We start from the raw sequence: 14,710 nt of genomic DNA, 5'->3' as shown, positions 1-14,710 counted from the left end.
AGCTCTCTGCAGGGGGTTACGTGGTACTGAGCACACTGCCTGGGCTCAGGGGGTGTTTGTTAATCCTTCCTCTCCTGTGTTAACTGAGTTCCACGTTCTTAAACTCTGGGCTTCTCCCACACTGGTGCAGGGCAGGGCTGGGGTTAGAAAAGGACGGGGGTGGATGGACGGTCGGTGCAGGGTTCCCCCTCAGCTGCCCAGCACTCAGTAATTCCCGCCCTCACGTCCACACCCTCCCTGCTAACGCAGTGGCGATCCTGATCCACGGCGTGTTTATGTCGATAGGATGTCATACACAGTTGACTTTCCTGGGAGAATTTCATGATTAACCGTTTATGAAGACACAAGTTAAAGATGTACCCACCAATAATATCGATCATGCGACGTTTCTTACAGAAGGACAAGTGGACCGCCACAGAGGCAGCCAGCACATGTAGCCGGTGCCCACCTCCTGGGGCCCCAGGAGCTGGGTGCGGAGCGGACTGTGTCCCACATGATCACGCGCAGACGTGTGGCCTGGCACTCACGGCCTCCGCCAGGAACACTCAGACACACACTTTGTGGATTTCTGGCTATTTTTGATATTCAAATGTATGAAAATCTCACAAGACTTCAAAAAAGAAAGAAAATTTGTCACATTTCAAACCAACATATTGAATCCAATAAATTAAGCCACGATTCTCAAACTGCTAATGCAACTGACAGGTTCAAATGCATTTTAAAAAGGGGTCTGATTCCAAGCCCCAAATGCCATGAACGTGCCCCTCCCCCACCTCCACCCCCTCCCACAAGCTGGGTGCTGAGACACCCCCAGCAATCAGCAAACGGGGAGGAAGCCACAGGCTCCTTCTCTCAGCGCAAGGCCCTTCTGGGACCCCTCCCGTGCTCTCCGAGGCCCCTGGCTGCCTGCCCCGTGCTGCACATGATTGGCCCTCACTGCTAAAAAGCGGTAGTTTTCTCTTCTTAAAGAAAACGCTGCTTCAGTCTGAGACAACAGAAAGGGCAGCCCCCCAATATCATTCACTAGTTAACGGGAAGGTCACTGACGTTCCCCGGCCTCTTGGGGCGCTCAGCAGGCCCCCACCATGCCCGGGGCCTCTCGCGGGCCGGCTGCTGTGAGTTCTGTTCAGCCGAAAGCTCTGACCTGGGAACGCAAACCGCAAGCCGTGGCTCAGGCTGCACTTCTCCCGCTGCCCACAGTGACTGCTCTTGAGGGCGGGGAGCAGCTGACAAGCTCTCCGTTACCTTCTCTCCTATGAGGATTTCCAGTTCTTTCAGTGTCCGGCCGCCATTCACTCCGCCTCCATTGCTCCTTAGGGACAAAAAAGAAAAAGTCGTTAAAATGTAGCAAGGCAATGTTGACATAGGGCAGTGGTTGGCAAACCGCAGCTCCGAGCTGCATGTGGCTCGAGAGCCACAGTTTGCCGACCACTGGCATAGGGCACGCAGAGATCAAAATGAGAAGGGTTACTAAACTGTGCATTTTAACTTTTATATTTTTACTAGTGGCCTGGTGCACACAATTTGTGCACATTAAAAGGGAATTAATTGGAGGAAATATTTTAATATTGCTATTTGCCCTTTCTCTATAATAGAAGTGTCAGAGATGAAAGAAAATTAGTAAAATGTATATGAAAATCTCCCTCCTATCAGAGTCTGGTGGACGCCACAGGAACCAGAGTCAAGTCCCCACCCACCTATGCGCACCTCAAAATCGCATGAGACCCAGCCCCAGCCAGCCCCACCCGTCAGGGCGTGGGTGCAGCCTCAGGTCTTCTGTCAATCCCCGCGGGGCAGGGGCCTCGGCCTTAGGTCCCCCAGTGCAGCCTCAGGACCCCTGGCCCCGCATGACAGCGTGATGTCGTGACAACCATTTGCATATTAGCTCTTTAGTATATAGGATTGATTTCAGAGAGGAAGGGAGAGGAAGGGAGAGAGAATCACTGATCGGCTGCCTCCTGCACGCCCCACACTAAGGATCGAGCCTGCAGCCCCGGCCTGTGCCCTTAGCCGGAATAAAACCTGGGACCTCTCCGTCCACAGGCCCACACTCTGCCCACTCAGCTCCACCATCCAGGGCTGCCCTGTGTACTTTTAAACGCGCGATAGTGCTCATGCACCACGGTCTGCCAGAGTGGGACCTCAGAACGGCTCTGCTGGGTCTGCTGGGGCCAAACCCCCTTTTGCTGGAGAGTGTCCTCACTTCTGCCCGGAAAGCTCTGAAGCTGTTTCCTCAGACACACAGCTCCGGGGGCAGCGGCTTCTCTCAGGGCGGTGCTGATTAACCCGTTCCCTCCTGGTTTCCTGTGACCCTTCAGAAGTCACTCTGTCTCGGTGTTGACACCTGGCTTTGTCTTTGGGCTCTGTCTCTACTCCTGTCGTTCATCCAGCTTGAGATCTGGCTTCTCAGATCAGCACCTTTCACCAGTTCCGGGAAGTTCTGGGCCGCATTGGGGCGTCACCCCCAGCCCCTCTTGGGACCTGAGGGGCCTCTGGTGCAGAGGAGCGTTCCGGTTCGGTTCTCCCACCCAGCCCGCCAGGCCGCTTACCTCTCAGGCTGTGTCTAATCTGCTTGTCAAACCCACTGAGCTTTAAATTGTTCCTATGAAATAGAACCCATTTGCGGAAAATGTATACAGCAATGCACAGTTTTGTTATATTTAAGGCAAAGCCTGTTGGACAACTACCCAAATTAAGAACTAAAGCCGAACACAAAGGCCCCTGTGCCTGCTCCAATCTGAACGTTTCCTCTCCTCCTGATCGTAACCGCCATCCTAGTACTTAACATGCCGTTTCCTTCTACTTGGTTGTAACTGCACCCCCTAGGTATGTCTCCCTCACACATACAGTCCAACTTTCTTGTATGTCACGTGAATAGGAGATTCCTTTGTTTCTTGATCCTTCGCTCATTCTTATGTCCATGAGATTCATTCAACTTGCTAACTGCAGGTGTGTTTTTTAATTGATTTCAGAGAGGAAGTGAGAGGGAGAGAGAGAGAAGGAACAATGATGGGAGAGCATCATCCATCAGCTGCCTCCTGCATGCCCCCCATTGGGGATCAAGCCCACAGCCCGGGCCTGTGCCCCGACTGGAACTGAACTGTGACGTCCTGGTTCATGGGTCCCTGAGCAACCACTGAGCCACACCGGTTGGGCATTAAATTCTACAGGGACAAGTTTTACCAACACGTCTTCCATATATATCTGTTGCCATGATCAGTTCTAATAACCTTATGTCTTATCTCTTATCATGAAAATTCCACATTTTCATATGAACAATAAACAAAACAACAACCACTTACCACCTGAGAAGATGTAGGTCCACCCCGCCAAACTTGGACAGGAACTGGAGGTACGGAACCGCACCGGAGCTGGTGAGGGAGAGCTGCGTCCAAACAGGAAGAAGGACAGCCTGTTAGAGGGCTCGGACCCAAGCCGGGCAGTGCCGGCGGAGGTGATGTGGGCGGGACACCGCTGCTCAGACCAGGGGCTGAGTGACGTGCATGCTCAGCAAGCCAGGTGCCAACAACACGAGTGCCAGGCTGCACTTCATTCAATGTCAACACGTTGTCTACAAAGTCATCTAAATCTAGATCTACCTAAAAAATAAAGCAAAATCTATCCTAATGTGTTTATAGACACACGTGCTAATACACAGTATCTGTATATTAATGTAAATGTGATGGGTTTGGTTCCCGAGAGGAGAGGAACAGCACGGCTACCCTCTGAGCGCCAGGGAGACTGTACCTCAGACTCCCTTAGGGGAGAAAAGTCATTCTTACATTCAAAATTCTAGCAGACATCACTGGTCAAGTGCGTCAGACTGTATGTTAGCTTACCCCCCGATGTTTGATGGACTGCTGGTGACAGCGGTACTGTGATTGTGTAAGAGGGCAGTTCTTAGTCTACACACTGAAGTGCTTAAAGGAAAGAACCAGAAACACAAGCAACTTCTCAAACGGCTCAGACAACATCATGTCTATTGCCGTGTGCATCATATACAGCACTGTTTACACACAAACACAATACACGGAAAGGTCACAGAAGCAGGTGAGGTCACGTGTTCACGCTGGCACATGGGGGAGAGCTGCATTCAAACGGGAAGAAGGACAGCCTGTTAGAGGGCTCGGACCCAAGCTGGGGCAGTGCAGGCGGAGGTGATGTGGGCGGGACACCGCTGCTCAGACCAGAGGCTAAGTGACGCGCATGCTCAGCAAGGGCGCTGTCAGGGCCCCAGGGGCCGCACCCACACTCTTCCTCTCCTGACAATGCTCTGGGGTTCGAAATTACTTCTAAAAAGGCAAATTTTTTTAAAAGTGAAAATAACTTTTCTCCTGGCCTCCAAAAGAACTATGCAACTAAAATAAGGGGAACATATGATCATTATACATGTGTTTATTCAGTTCACTCATGCCCAGTGGCGATGGCTCCAGGTCTGCCCCGCCAGTTCCTCATTCCCTCACCCTCAGGCTCCCTGGAGCCCAGCTCAGCTTGCTCGGCGCCCCAGCGGACACCTCCCCTCCATTCAGCACGGCCCCCCCTCTAGAGGGCGCTCCAGGGAGGGTCCTTTGAGTAGCTCTTCCCGGGAGGACCCTGGCTTCTGCCTTGGCGGGCCTGTGAGCTGACCTGACCTGGGGTGGACCCCGCAGTCCCCATGGCACAGAGGGTGAGGACAGGGCCCCGCGCTGCTCCTCGGGCGCCTGGCGGCTGGTGGTGAGGGAGAGGATGAAGCGGGAAAACTCGGCGGAGCTCACACTCCCCCGGGGCTCAGGGGCCAGGACCGGTGCCCACAGGAGTTCCCCAGGCAGCCCAGGAACCCCTGCGGGGTGACACTGTGTGGCCTCCCCTCGTGGCACTGCCATCAGGGCCGGCCGGCCCCGTGCTTCAGAGCCAGGCTCACCGCCCATGAGCCATCCGCCGGGGAAGTAACCGGGACATCAGCCTCCTGAGGCTTCTGGCACATTCCACGCTGTCCTGGCGGCCTAAGGCAGAGACGTCTGTGATGGCCAGTCCTGCGCAGAGTCCTCAGACCCCATGGCCCTGTCCACAGGAGAGGCTCCGCTGGGAACTCGCCTCCAACACATGTGATTCAGGCAAAAACGTTCATGCAAGGAAACCGTCCTCTGGCGAGCACTGAGGGCAGAGTCTCAGACAGGCTGGTCGTCGGCAGGAAAACCAATGTCCCTGCTGCCAAGGCCTGCAGAGACGCCACTCCCACCTGGCGCAGCCACAGGCCAGGCGAGCCGCTTCCATTTGGAATCCATTTCCCAAGCCAACTTCTGCCAACACTGCGACATGGCGCGCAGAGACCAAGGCTGTATTCCTACCCTCGTCAGCAGAAACTCAGTTGCCACCTGACCACAACACCCAAAGTCAAACATGCCAACGTGGTTCTTAACATTAAAAACTGGAGTGTGTGGTTTAGTGGATAGAGCATCGGCCTGCAGACTGAAGGGTCCCAGGTTGGATTCTGGTCAAGGGCACATGCCTGGGTTGTGGGCTCAATCCCCAGGAGGGGCTGTGCATGATGTTTCTATCTCTTCCTCTTCCTTCCTCTCTGAAATATGTATGTGTGTGTATATCCATATATCTATATATATATATATATATATATATATATATATATATATATATATATATAACACACACACACACACACACACACACACACACACACACATATATATATATATATATATATATATATATATATATACATATATATATATATATATCCTCTTTTCTTTTTAAATTGGAGCTCAAGTAAATTCACTCTACCTGGAAGTTCTTTCCTCATTGAAGGGGACGTGCCCATGGGATGTTTACCAGTTGTAAGCGTTTCCCGTTAGGCTGGCGTTAAGCGCAGGAGAAGGATGGTTGTACACCACACGGATTCGTCACTAAAAGATCTAGAAAAGCCTCCTACTCCTGGACTGCGGGGCTGGAAGGGAAGCCGCGCCCTTCCCTCCAGTGACCTTGGCCGCCGCTCAGGCGCAGGCTCCAGCCTCCCTGATTCACAGGTCCCAGGAGCTCGCGGGTCTAGAAAAATACGCCTTTTGTTTGGACTTCTAGGACCTGTGGGTGTTTTTAATCTTTGCAGTTCAACATTTCTCAGTGACTTCTTTTAAAGGCAATATAGCTTTTAGAAACGGATACACATTTCACATCTCCTGTGCTTTTCCTCCTCCTGCATAGCTGATTAGCATGGGAAGGTTGTCAACTTTTTAAATTAACATCAGATCATAAATATAGGAAACGTTAACAGGAAATAATGTTTTTATTTCCATTTGGTTTAAAGTGTCAGTTCAATCAAGCCTATGAGAAAACAGATTTTCTCCTTAAAAGTAAAATAACATTATTAGCGTGTGATTCCACTCCCAGGTGTGCACCCGAGAGGAGGGAAGACCCCGGTCCACACAGACATGTGTCCATGAACAGTCACAGCACACTGTTCACAAAGGCCAACGAGTGGAAACAACTCCAGGGCCCTCACCCGGCAGCAGGTGGCCCGTCCATGCAGTGAATATTATCCGGCCATAAAAAGAGGGAAATACTGACTCATGCTACAACACTGAGGAACCCTGAAAACATGCTAAATGAAGGAAGCCAGACACAAAATTCATACAATGTGCCGTTCCATTTACAGGAAATGTCCAGAATAAGCAAATCTGTTGTGCCAGAGTAGATTAATGGTTGTCAGGGAGCGGGGTGGGGAAGGCGAGCGAGACGAGGATGCTAAGAAATACGGAGTTTCTCTCTGGGGTGGTGGAATGTTCAGGAATTGGGGAGTAGCTGCACAACTCTGCAGTTATATTAAAAACCACTAACTTGTATATTTTTAAAGGTGAATTGGATAATATGTAAGTGCTATCTTAATAAAGCTTTTATTTAAAATGTAGGTACGTATTAATTGACCATAAAGGTGTAGGTTCATTTCTGGGCTCTGCTCCATTGACTTCTATGCCTGTGTTCATGCCAGTGCCGTGCTATTTTGATTATTATGTCTGGTAGTATAGTTTGATGTCAGGTAGCATAATTCCTCCTACTTTGTTGTTCTTTCTCAAGACTGCTGTGGCTATTCAGGGTCTTTCGTGGCTCCATCTAAATTTTTGTTATATTTCCCTAGTTCTGTGAAATATGCCATAGTATCTTGCTAGGAATTGCATTGTATCAATAGATTGCTTTGGATAGTATGACTATTTAAAGATGTTAATTCTTCCCGTTCATGAACACGGCATATGTTTCCACTTATTTGTATCTTCTTCCATTTTTTTCTCCTGTGTCTCATAAGTTTCCGAATGCAGGTCTTTCACATCCTTGGATAAGTTTATTCTTAGGTATTTCCTCTAAGAATTTAGGTATTCTGAGGTGTATCCCCTCGAGTTAAATACCCCCTCCTCCCGAAAGCCCCCCTGGACTGCCACCCCTCATTGCCAGGCAGTGTTCCCTCCTCTAACTCCCACACTGCCCTTTAACTGCCCGACTGAGGGCAACTATCAACCCTTTCATAGCTCCCTCGCTGGACAGAGATCCCCTCCAGGGTGGCCCGTCTGGCTGCTCTGCACTGGGTCGAGCACATAGTAGATTCTCAGTGACCCTGGGATGCAAGAACAAATGCCGAAACCCTGCCGAAACCGGTTTGGCTCAGTGGATAGAGAGCATTAGCCTGCGGACTGAAGGGTCCCAGGTTCAATTCCGGTCAAGGGCATGTACCCTGGTTGCGGGCACATCCCCAGTGGGGGGTATGCAGGAGGCAGCTGGTCAATGATTCTCTCGAATCAATGTTTCTAACTCTCTAGCCCTCTCCTTTCCTCTCTATAAAAAATCAATTATATATATATATATATGTATATATATATATATATATTTTTTTTTTTTTTTTAAATGCCGAAACCCAGCAGCCCAGACTTTCAATGACGTGACTTACACTTTACAGCTGGATGGTGGTCGGGAGCCATACGTATTCAGTCGAAACTGTACTTTGGTTTTGTTCTTTTCCAGGGCCAGTGACACCAGGCAGTGGCCACAGCTCCCAAGCAGCCACGTGCTCACCAGGGTCAACAATCAATACCGTCCAGTGTACTCATTGTGTTGGAGCAGGGGTCGGTAAACTCATTAATCAACAGAGCCAAATATCAACAGCAGAATGACTGAAATTTCTTTTGAGAGTCACATTTTTTTTTTTTTGAGAGCCACATTTTTCAAACTTAAACTTCTTCTAACGCCACTTCTTCAAAATAGACTCGCCCAGGCCGTGGGATTTTGTGGAAGAGCCACACTCAAGGGGCCAGAGCGCACGTGGCTCATGAGCCTCAGTTTGCCGACCGCGGAGTTGGAGGGTCTGCTCCCCGTCGCTGAGTGCCCGGAGCACGGCGGCGTGGGCTGGCCAAGCCAGGATGTTCCTGGGCTCGGTGTCCAAATGCATTGCTCAGGACAGTTTCCGCTGCCAGGGTTTATCAGGAGGCACACCCCTGGTAGTCAAGGAGCATCTGTACCAAGTTCCAAAATGCAAGTTGAGCCCGGCCAGTGTGGCTCAGTGGCTGAGCATCGACCTATGAACCAGGAGATGGTGGTTCATTCCCAGTCAGGGCACATACCCACGGTGTGGCTCAATCCCCAGTGTGGGGCATGCAGGAGGCAGCCCATCAATGATTCTCTCTCACCATTGATGTTTCTCTCTCTCTCCCTCTCTGAAATCAATAAAAATATATTTTTAAAAATGCAAGCTGACCAAATGCTTTATCCACTGGAGGCTTTATAAAACAAGACAAAACAAAACAAACGAGAAAAGAAAGAAACTGACTAACGGTGCCACGTGCACATTAGGACCAGCGTTCACCCCAGCTGTGCCCACGCGAGGAGGCGGCGTGAAGAGAGCGTGCGCCGCTGCCCGCTTGCCGCCACCACCGCCACCACCGGGCGGCGCCCTACCTGGGCCAGCACGTCCTGGAACTGCTCCCGGGTGAGCGACAGCAGGAAGGTGCTGACCACCCGGCGCAGCTCGCTCTTGGACACCATCATGCTGCGGCCAGGGTCGAGCAGCTGGAAGGCTTTCAGCAGCTCGTCTCCTTTGTTGGTAATTTTTTGAAGTAAAATCCGTTTAACATCTGAGAAGGACAGTATCGGATTTGCAGTGGTTGTGGCTGTAAGAGAAAAATGGCTATTTAGTAACGTGCTTAGAGCTCAGCGGCCAACACCCTCGCCTTGTGGCCTGGTGGAATGACAGGAGCAGGGACAGAGAAGCACCAGGCAAAGACGGCGCAGGTCACGCAGGTGGGCAACGGGGCGACACCAGGTGGCGGCTGCAGCTCCCAAGCAGCCACGCACTCACCGCCGGGTGCTCCGGCGGGTGCTCCGGCGTCTGCGCCCTGGGAGGAGAGGGCTGGCTGAGCGCCGAGGGAGGGAAGGGCCTAACCTCCCTCAGAGATGCTCACGGTGCAGCATGGCCACGCGTGGACCCCAGACGCCACGGACTCGTGTGGCACGCACTCACACTGCTCTCCCGCAGCCCGCCCGGCCTGGAGCGCCAGCTGCGTCCACTGTCACAGAGGGGCCCTCCTCGCCATTTACATCTCCGTCCTGAAGTCTTATTTCAGACTTTCATGGACATTTTTAGTTGCTTTCTGAGAAACCCATCTTTTCTTTTTTTTAAATATTATTTTGTAAATCTTTATTATTAAAAGTACTGCACATGCCGCTTTTTTCTTCCCATTGACCCCTCCACCTGAGCCCCGCCCCCCCCCCCCCCCCGCCCCCGTCTTCCCCACCCTGTTGTCTATGTCCGTGGGCTTTGCACATACGCACACAAGGTCTTTGGTTGGTCACTTCCCACCCGCCCCCTTCCTTCCCTCCCAGATTCTGCACTCTGTTCCATGCTTCCGTGTCTCTGGGTCCACTCGGTTCGTCAGTTTATTTTGTTCATTAGATCCCACACATGAGTGAGATCATGTGATACTTGTCTTTCTCTGACTGGCTTGTTTCACTTCATGATACCCTCAGGCCCCTCCATGCTGTCGCACAGGGCGAGAGCTCCTTTTTCTTACTGCTGCATCGCATTCCTTAGTGTGAATGTGCCAGCTTTCTATCTACTGTGTGCCGATGGGCACTGGGGCTGTTTCCAGGCTCAGCCATTGTAAACTGTGCTGCTATGAACACAGAGGGCATCCGTTCTTTCTGAGGGCGTTTGTGGAAGCCCATCCTGACTGCACTCCTCCCACCCACGCGGCAAAACCAATTCCCCTTCGGCGTGTCCCTCCGAGTCCTGCTCCTGAGCCGGGCACTCACTGCTGCATCTGTGCGTCTGTCCCGGCACGTGGCTCTCACTACTGGACGCCCCATTTTCCTCTCTGGTCTCCCCTCCAGACAGGGGGAGGTCCTCCCTAGACCCACCTCCTCTCCTAGGAACCCGTGACAGCTCTTGTCACACAGTAGGGCTCATAAAGTGTTTGAGGAGCCGAGACCGGTTTGGCTCAGTGGATAGAGCGTCAGCCTGCGGACTGAGAGGTCCTGGGTTTGATTCTGGTCAAGGGCATGTACCTTGGTTGCGGGCACATCCCCAGTGGGGAGTGTGCAAGAGGCAGCTGATCAATGTTTCTAGCCATCTATCCCTCTCTCTCCTTTCCTCTCTGTAAAAAGTCAATAAAATATACATTTTTTTAAAAAGTGTTTGAGGAGGCCGGATGGGAGGGCTCATATCACCAACCTGCCGCTTAGAAACTGTGTAACGGGGGCAGTGTCCCTGGTCCCCGTAAAGGAAACGGACAAGGACATAGCCCGCCCCTCCCTCTGAGGGGGGCCTGGGGCGGGAAGCCTCGGCCAGAGTCCGGCACGCACCACACACACAGGGAGTCTGCCCAGCAGGTTGGCTCGCGAGTACTCACTGGAGGAGCATCTGGACGTGTGGAAACCATTTCTGGAAGAGACTCTGAATGGTGAGGAATAGGGCCGTAGGTTTGTGCACTTGTGCATATGAGGACACGGAGTATGCCAAACTGGTATGGTGGCCATTTTGCACATTAGATCCCTGCGACAGAGAGAAAGCAGAGGCGTTACCTCCCAGCACACCGCAGAGGTGCCGGCTCCCAGCGGAGCTGTCACACGCCTGGCTACGACCTTCTCGCCCGAGCCACAGACTGTTCTTAAAGTGAACACAAAACTGCGGGGTACACGCCCTGTTTTCAGCAGATCCGGTCATCTTCAACACTGGGAAGGTGAAGCTGTTTGGACACGAACCCCCACCTGCATCCTGATGGGGGTGCACCACTTTGCTCACATAAAAAAGCACTCAAACCTGAAAGAATTCTTGTGAGTTGATTTGAGCCAAACTGTCGACAACTGGCAAGAAGCAGGATCTCAGAGATCGGGGTAATGCTCGGAGAAGGGCGGATTAGGGAGAGGGGAGAGGATGGGGGGCTGTCGGGAGGAGCCGGGGAGAGGGGGAGAGAAGATGCCCGCTGCAGTCCGGGGACATGAACTGCAGCTGGGCAGCGGCAGAGTCGGGTTTAGTTTGGGACAGGGTTCTGAAGGGCCAGAGTGGTACGGCAAGGGCGGGTGTGTGCCAGGAAGTGACGGCGGGCGGTGCTGCTCAGGAAGGAGCACCGGGAATGCTGGGTAATGGGCGTAATTGTGACACTGGCCGAGACTGAAGGGTTAAGAGACAAGAAACTCAACCTTATGAAGGACTTTAAGAAGGAAAACAAGTTATTGGAATCCCATTAGCATTTCCTGGGGACTGACTTTGCGCCAGGAAAGGTGCTTACGGTTTGTGAAAACCGTTACCGCTCCCCCTGTCCACAGGTGAGGAGCCCGATGCTCGGCCCAGCACGCCATTTGCCCAGGACAGCGGTCGGCAAACTCATCAGTCCGCACAGCCAAATACCAACAGGACAACAACTGAAATCTCTTTGGAGAGCCACATTTTATAGCTTAAACTTCTTCTAACGCCACTTCTTCAACATAGACTCGCCCAGGCCATGGGATTTTGTGGAAGAGCCACACTCAAGGGGCCAAAGAGCCTCATGTGGCTTGTGAGCCGCAGTTTGCCGACCACGGGCCTGTACGGCCGGCCGGAGGAGGGCGCTCCAGGCTCCCGGTGCGGGGTCAGCGATGGCCACGGCTCTCTCCCGTGGCTTCTGCGACACTGATGAGCCGTCCTGAGGCGGCGAGCAGTCTGGCTGCCCACAGGCACGGCCGCCAGGAGTGCTCACTCCCGCCTCGCCCCGCTGGCCAGGCTCACCGGGAGGACTGCTGTCACTGCGTTCCTACTGCACTTCCTGCTCATGCAAATAACCACTTTATTTTACCCATCAATTCTCTGCCTAATAACAGCCAGGCGTGCCAGGGCTTTGGCCTCCTGCCTTATTACACCACCTGAGGAGCGAGATAATCACCCAGAAATGTACTGCCTGGTGTGCACTTTATTACTTGAATGCAAAGTGATTCAATCCAAGGAACACTTAGCGGAAGACAGCGTGGAAAAAATAATAATCGTGTGAGAAGGCGTTCCCCCTGGCTGCTGAGCACGCTGCAGGAGGAGTCCCCTTCCTGCGGGAGGACGGCCCGGTGACCTGCGGGGTCCGCTCCATGAGAACCCCCAGCAGTGGCAGGACCAGGAAAGCTGGTGCGGCCCCATCACAATGCGAGCACCCCAGAGCCACGTCTGCGCAGCTCCGATGGAGCCTGTCTGTCCCACCCCAGCATCCTGGGTGCAAGCTTTTCCCAAGCAACCACGCTCTCGGGGTTCACCCTCCAGCAAACGCTGCGGGCCCCCCCCCCCCCCGGCAGGCCCTCCCCCGCTGAGGAAGAGGCCTGGCCGCCCTCCCGGCCCTCCACAGCTCATCACCTGACTCAGGGTCTGAAGGAACGGCAGGTGTTTTCAGAACCGGGAGCAGGGATCCGCACCGCCGTTCCACGGAAGCAGGTGAGCAGCTCAGGGACCCGCCTCCCCAGCTGAGGAGCGTGAACAGAATCCCGCCTGGGGTCAGACCGAGGACTCTGCAGGGGTGCCATCACCAGCGCCTCTCCCGGGGGCAGGGCTGTCCACGTGTAGATTCCTCACGCGGAAATAATGTGGTTTTATTGCTCTTACTACCGTTATTTTCAAATGCATTATTTTCCATTTGTAAAAATTAGTTTTAAAAGGCTGTTGAGGCAGAAAAGGAGCTTTAAAACAGTGGCGCTCAAATGTGGCCCCGGAACCAGTAGCATCAGAAATGCAAATTCTCAGGCCCCATCCAGACCAGCCGAAGCCCCTGGGTGGGGCCCAGCCTCCGTGTTTAACAGCTAGCCCACTGCAGAAGAGCCGGAAGCGGATTTGTAAGTACCAGCCCATAGTCTTTTATGGAGGCCTGTGTAAACGTCCCTGATACTATCAAAGTGACACAGAAATCCCAGCAAGTCCAGCTGGTGCGGCTCAGTGGCTGAGCGTCGACTCATGCACCAGAGGTCGCAGGTTCCATTCCGGGTCAGGGCACATGTCTGGTGGGGGTCGTGCAGGAGGCAGCCAATCACTGTTTCTCTCTCATCGATGATTCTATCTCTTTCCCTCTCCCTTCCTCTCTCTTTCTAAAAAATAAAATAAAAAACATTTTAAAAAGAAAAAAAAAAAGCCCAGTGAAAAATGAGTCTGCACCCCAGCCATCCTCACCGAGGGTCTCCCCTCAACAAGCATCAGGGCTCCTCAACGCCCCACCCAGCCGTCACCTTGCTTCCTAAGGTATTCTTAACAAACACCTTCTCTCGCAGCATACATTTCAAGTCTATGCATACACACTGCAAGACACACACACACACTGCAAGATACACACACACACTGCAAGACACACACACACACTGCAAGACACACACACTGCAAGACAAACACACACTGCAAGACACACACCCAGACTCAGAAATCGAACTCAGAACATAACTGGGAACTATACTCTCAGCTGGGGAGTGAGAGCCTGGCTCACAGGCTCCGTGAAACAGAATGGTGTTTTACACCCTGTGCCCCGCCGGAGTACCCGGCTCATAGCGGGCACTCCAGACGCACTCATCAAGCTACTGGGTGAGGGGTTTTCACAGCCTGTCACTCACACAGCGCTCCTCTCCCGGCGCGCGCGCGCGTGCGCACGCACACACACACACACACACACACACACACACACGAGATGTTGCTCATGGCTCTCGCCATCCAAGGCGAAGTTTCGGCATCACCCATGATTCTCTCTTGTCCCTACACTGAGCACGTGGGCCGGGCGACAAAGGGCTTCTTAGCACACGAGCTCAGGGCTGTCACAGGCAGCCTTCCCTGTGAGACCACTGGTGCTGGACAGCAGGGACTGAGAGGCGGGCCAGGCGGTAACGGACGGGACTTCGGAGGGCTGAGCGTGGTGCTCATTTTCTCAGCCTGAATGCCTGGCGGCCCAGAATGCGGATCCTAACTCAGAGCTCCCGCTGCTTTGTCTGTAATGTGCTCCCTCTCGTCAGAAAGTCACTACGCGCGTGCTGATAGACTCGGCAACGGGCCACGGGAAACGAGTCATGTCAGCAAACTGACCTCGCGTGGCGGCTGTCAATCCGACGCCCGGCACAGAAGCGGTTTGACTGGCAGCCTTCTGCCATGGCAGGGCTGGAAACCATTCCGTCCTGCCAGCTCCGGAGCCGACGGAGCGACAGGAGCCAGCAGCACGTCCTATTTATAGCTGCCAGGCGGCAGGCGGCAGGCTGG

At 53.0% G+C, this 14,710-nt stretch overlaps 1 protein-coding gene across 1 annotated transcript in view; it reads right to left on the bottom strand.

The window, feature by feature from the left end:
- EFCAB6 (EF-hand calcium binding domain 6) overlaps positions 1-11,018 on the bottom strand; it is a 101,327-nt gene extending 90,309 nt beyond the window's left edge. Inside the window, exons 1-4 of the mRNA XM_045575100.1 lie at positions 10,881-11,018; positions 8,932-9,143; positions 3,303-3,385; positions 1,246-1,312 (exon numbers count right to left, since the gene is read on the bottom strand). Of these exons, the coding sequence (XP_045431056.1) occupies positions 1,246-1,312; positions 3,303-3,385; positions 8,932-9,143; positions 10,881-11,016 (498 nt within the window). The 5' untranslated portion in view covers positions 11,017-11,018. The remainder of the gene's footprint in view (positions 1-1,245; positions 1,313-3,302; positions 3,386-8,931; positions 9,144-10,880) is intronic.
- Between the last annotated feature and the right edge of the window lie 3,692 nt (positions 11,019-14,710).

This window comes from Pipistrellus kuhlii, unplaced genomic scaffold (assembly GCF_014108245.1).
Source record: "Pipistrellus kuhlii isolate mPipKuh1 unplaced genomic scaffold, mPipKuh1.p scaffold_m20_p_64, whole genome shotgun sequence".
Lineage (NCBI taxonomy): Eukaryota > Metazoa > Chordata > Mammalia > Chiroptera > Vespertilionidae > Pipistrellus > Pipistrellus kuhlii.
Note: the sequence above shows the minus strand (reverse complement) of the source record. Positions and strands in the feature narration are given on the sequence as shown.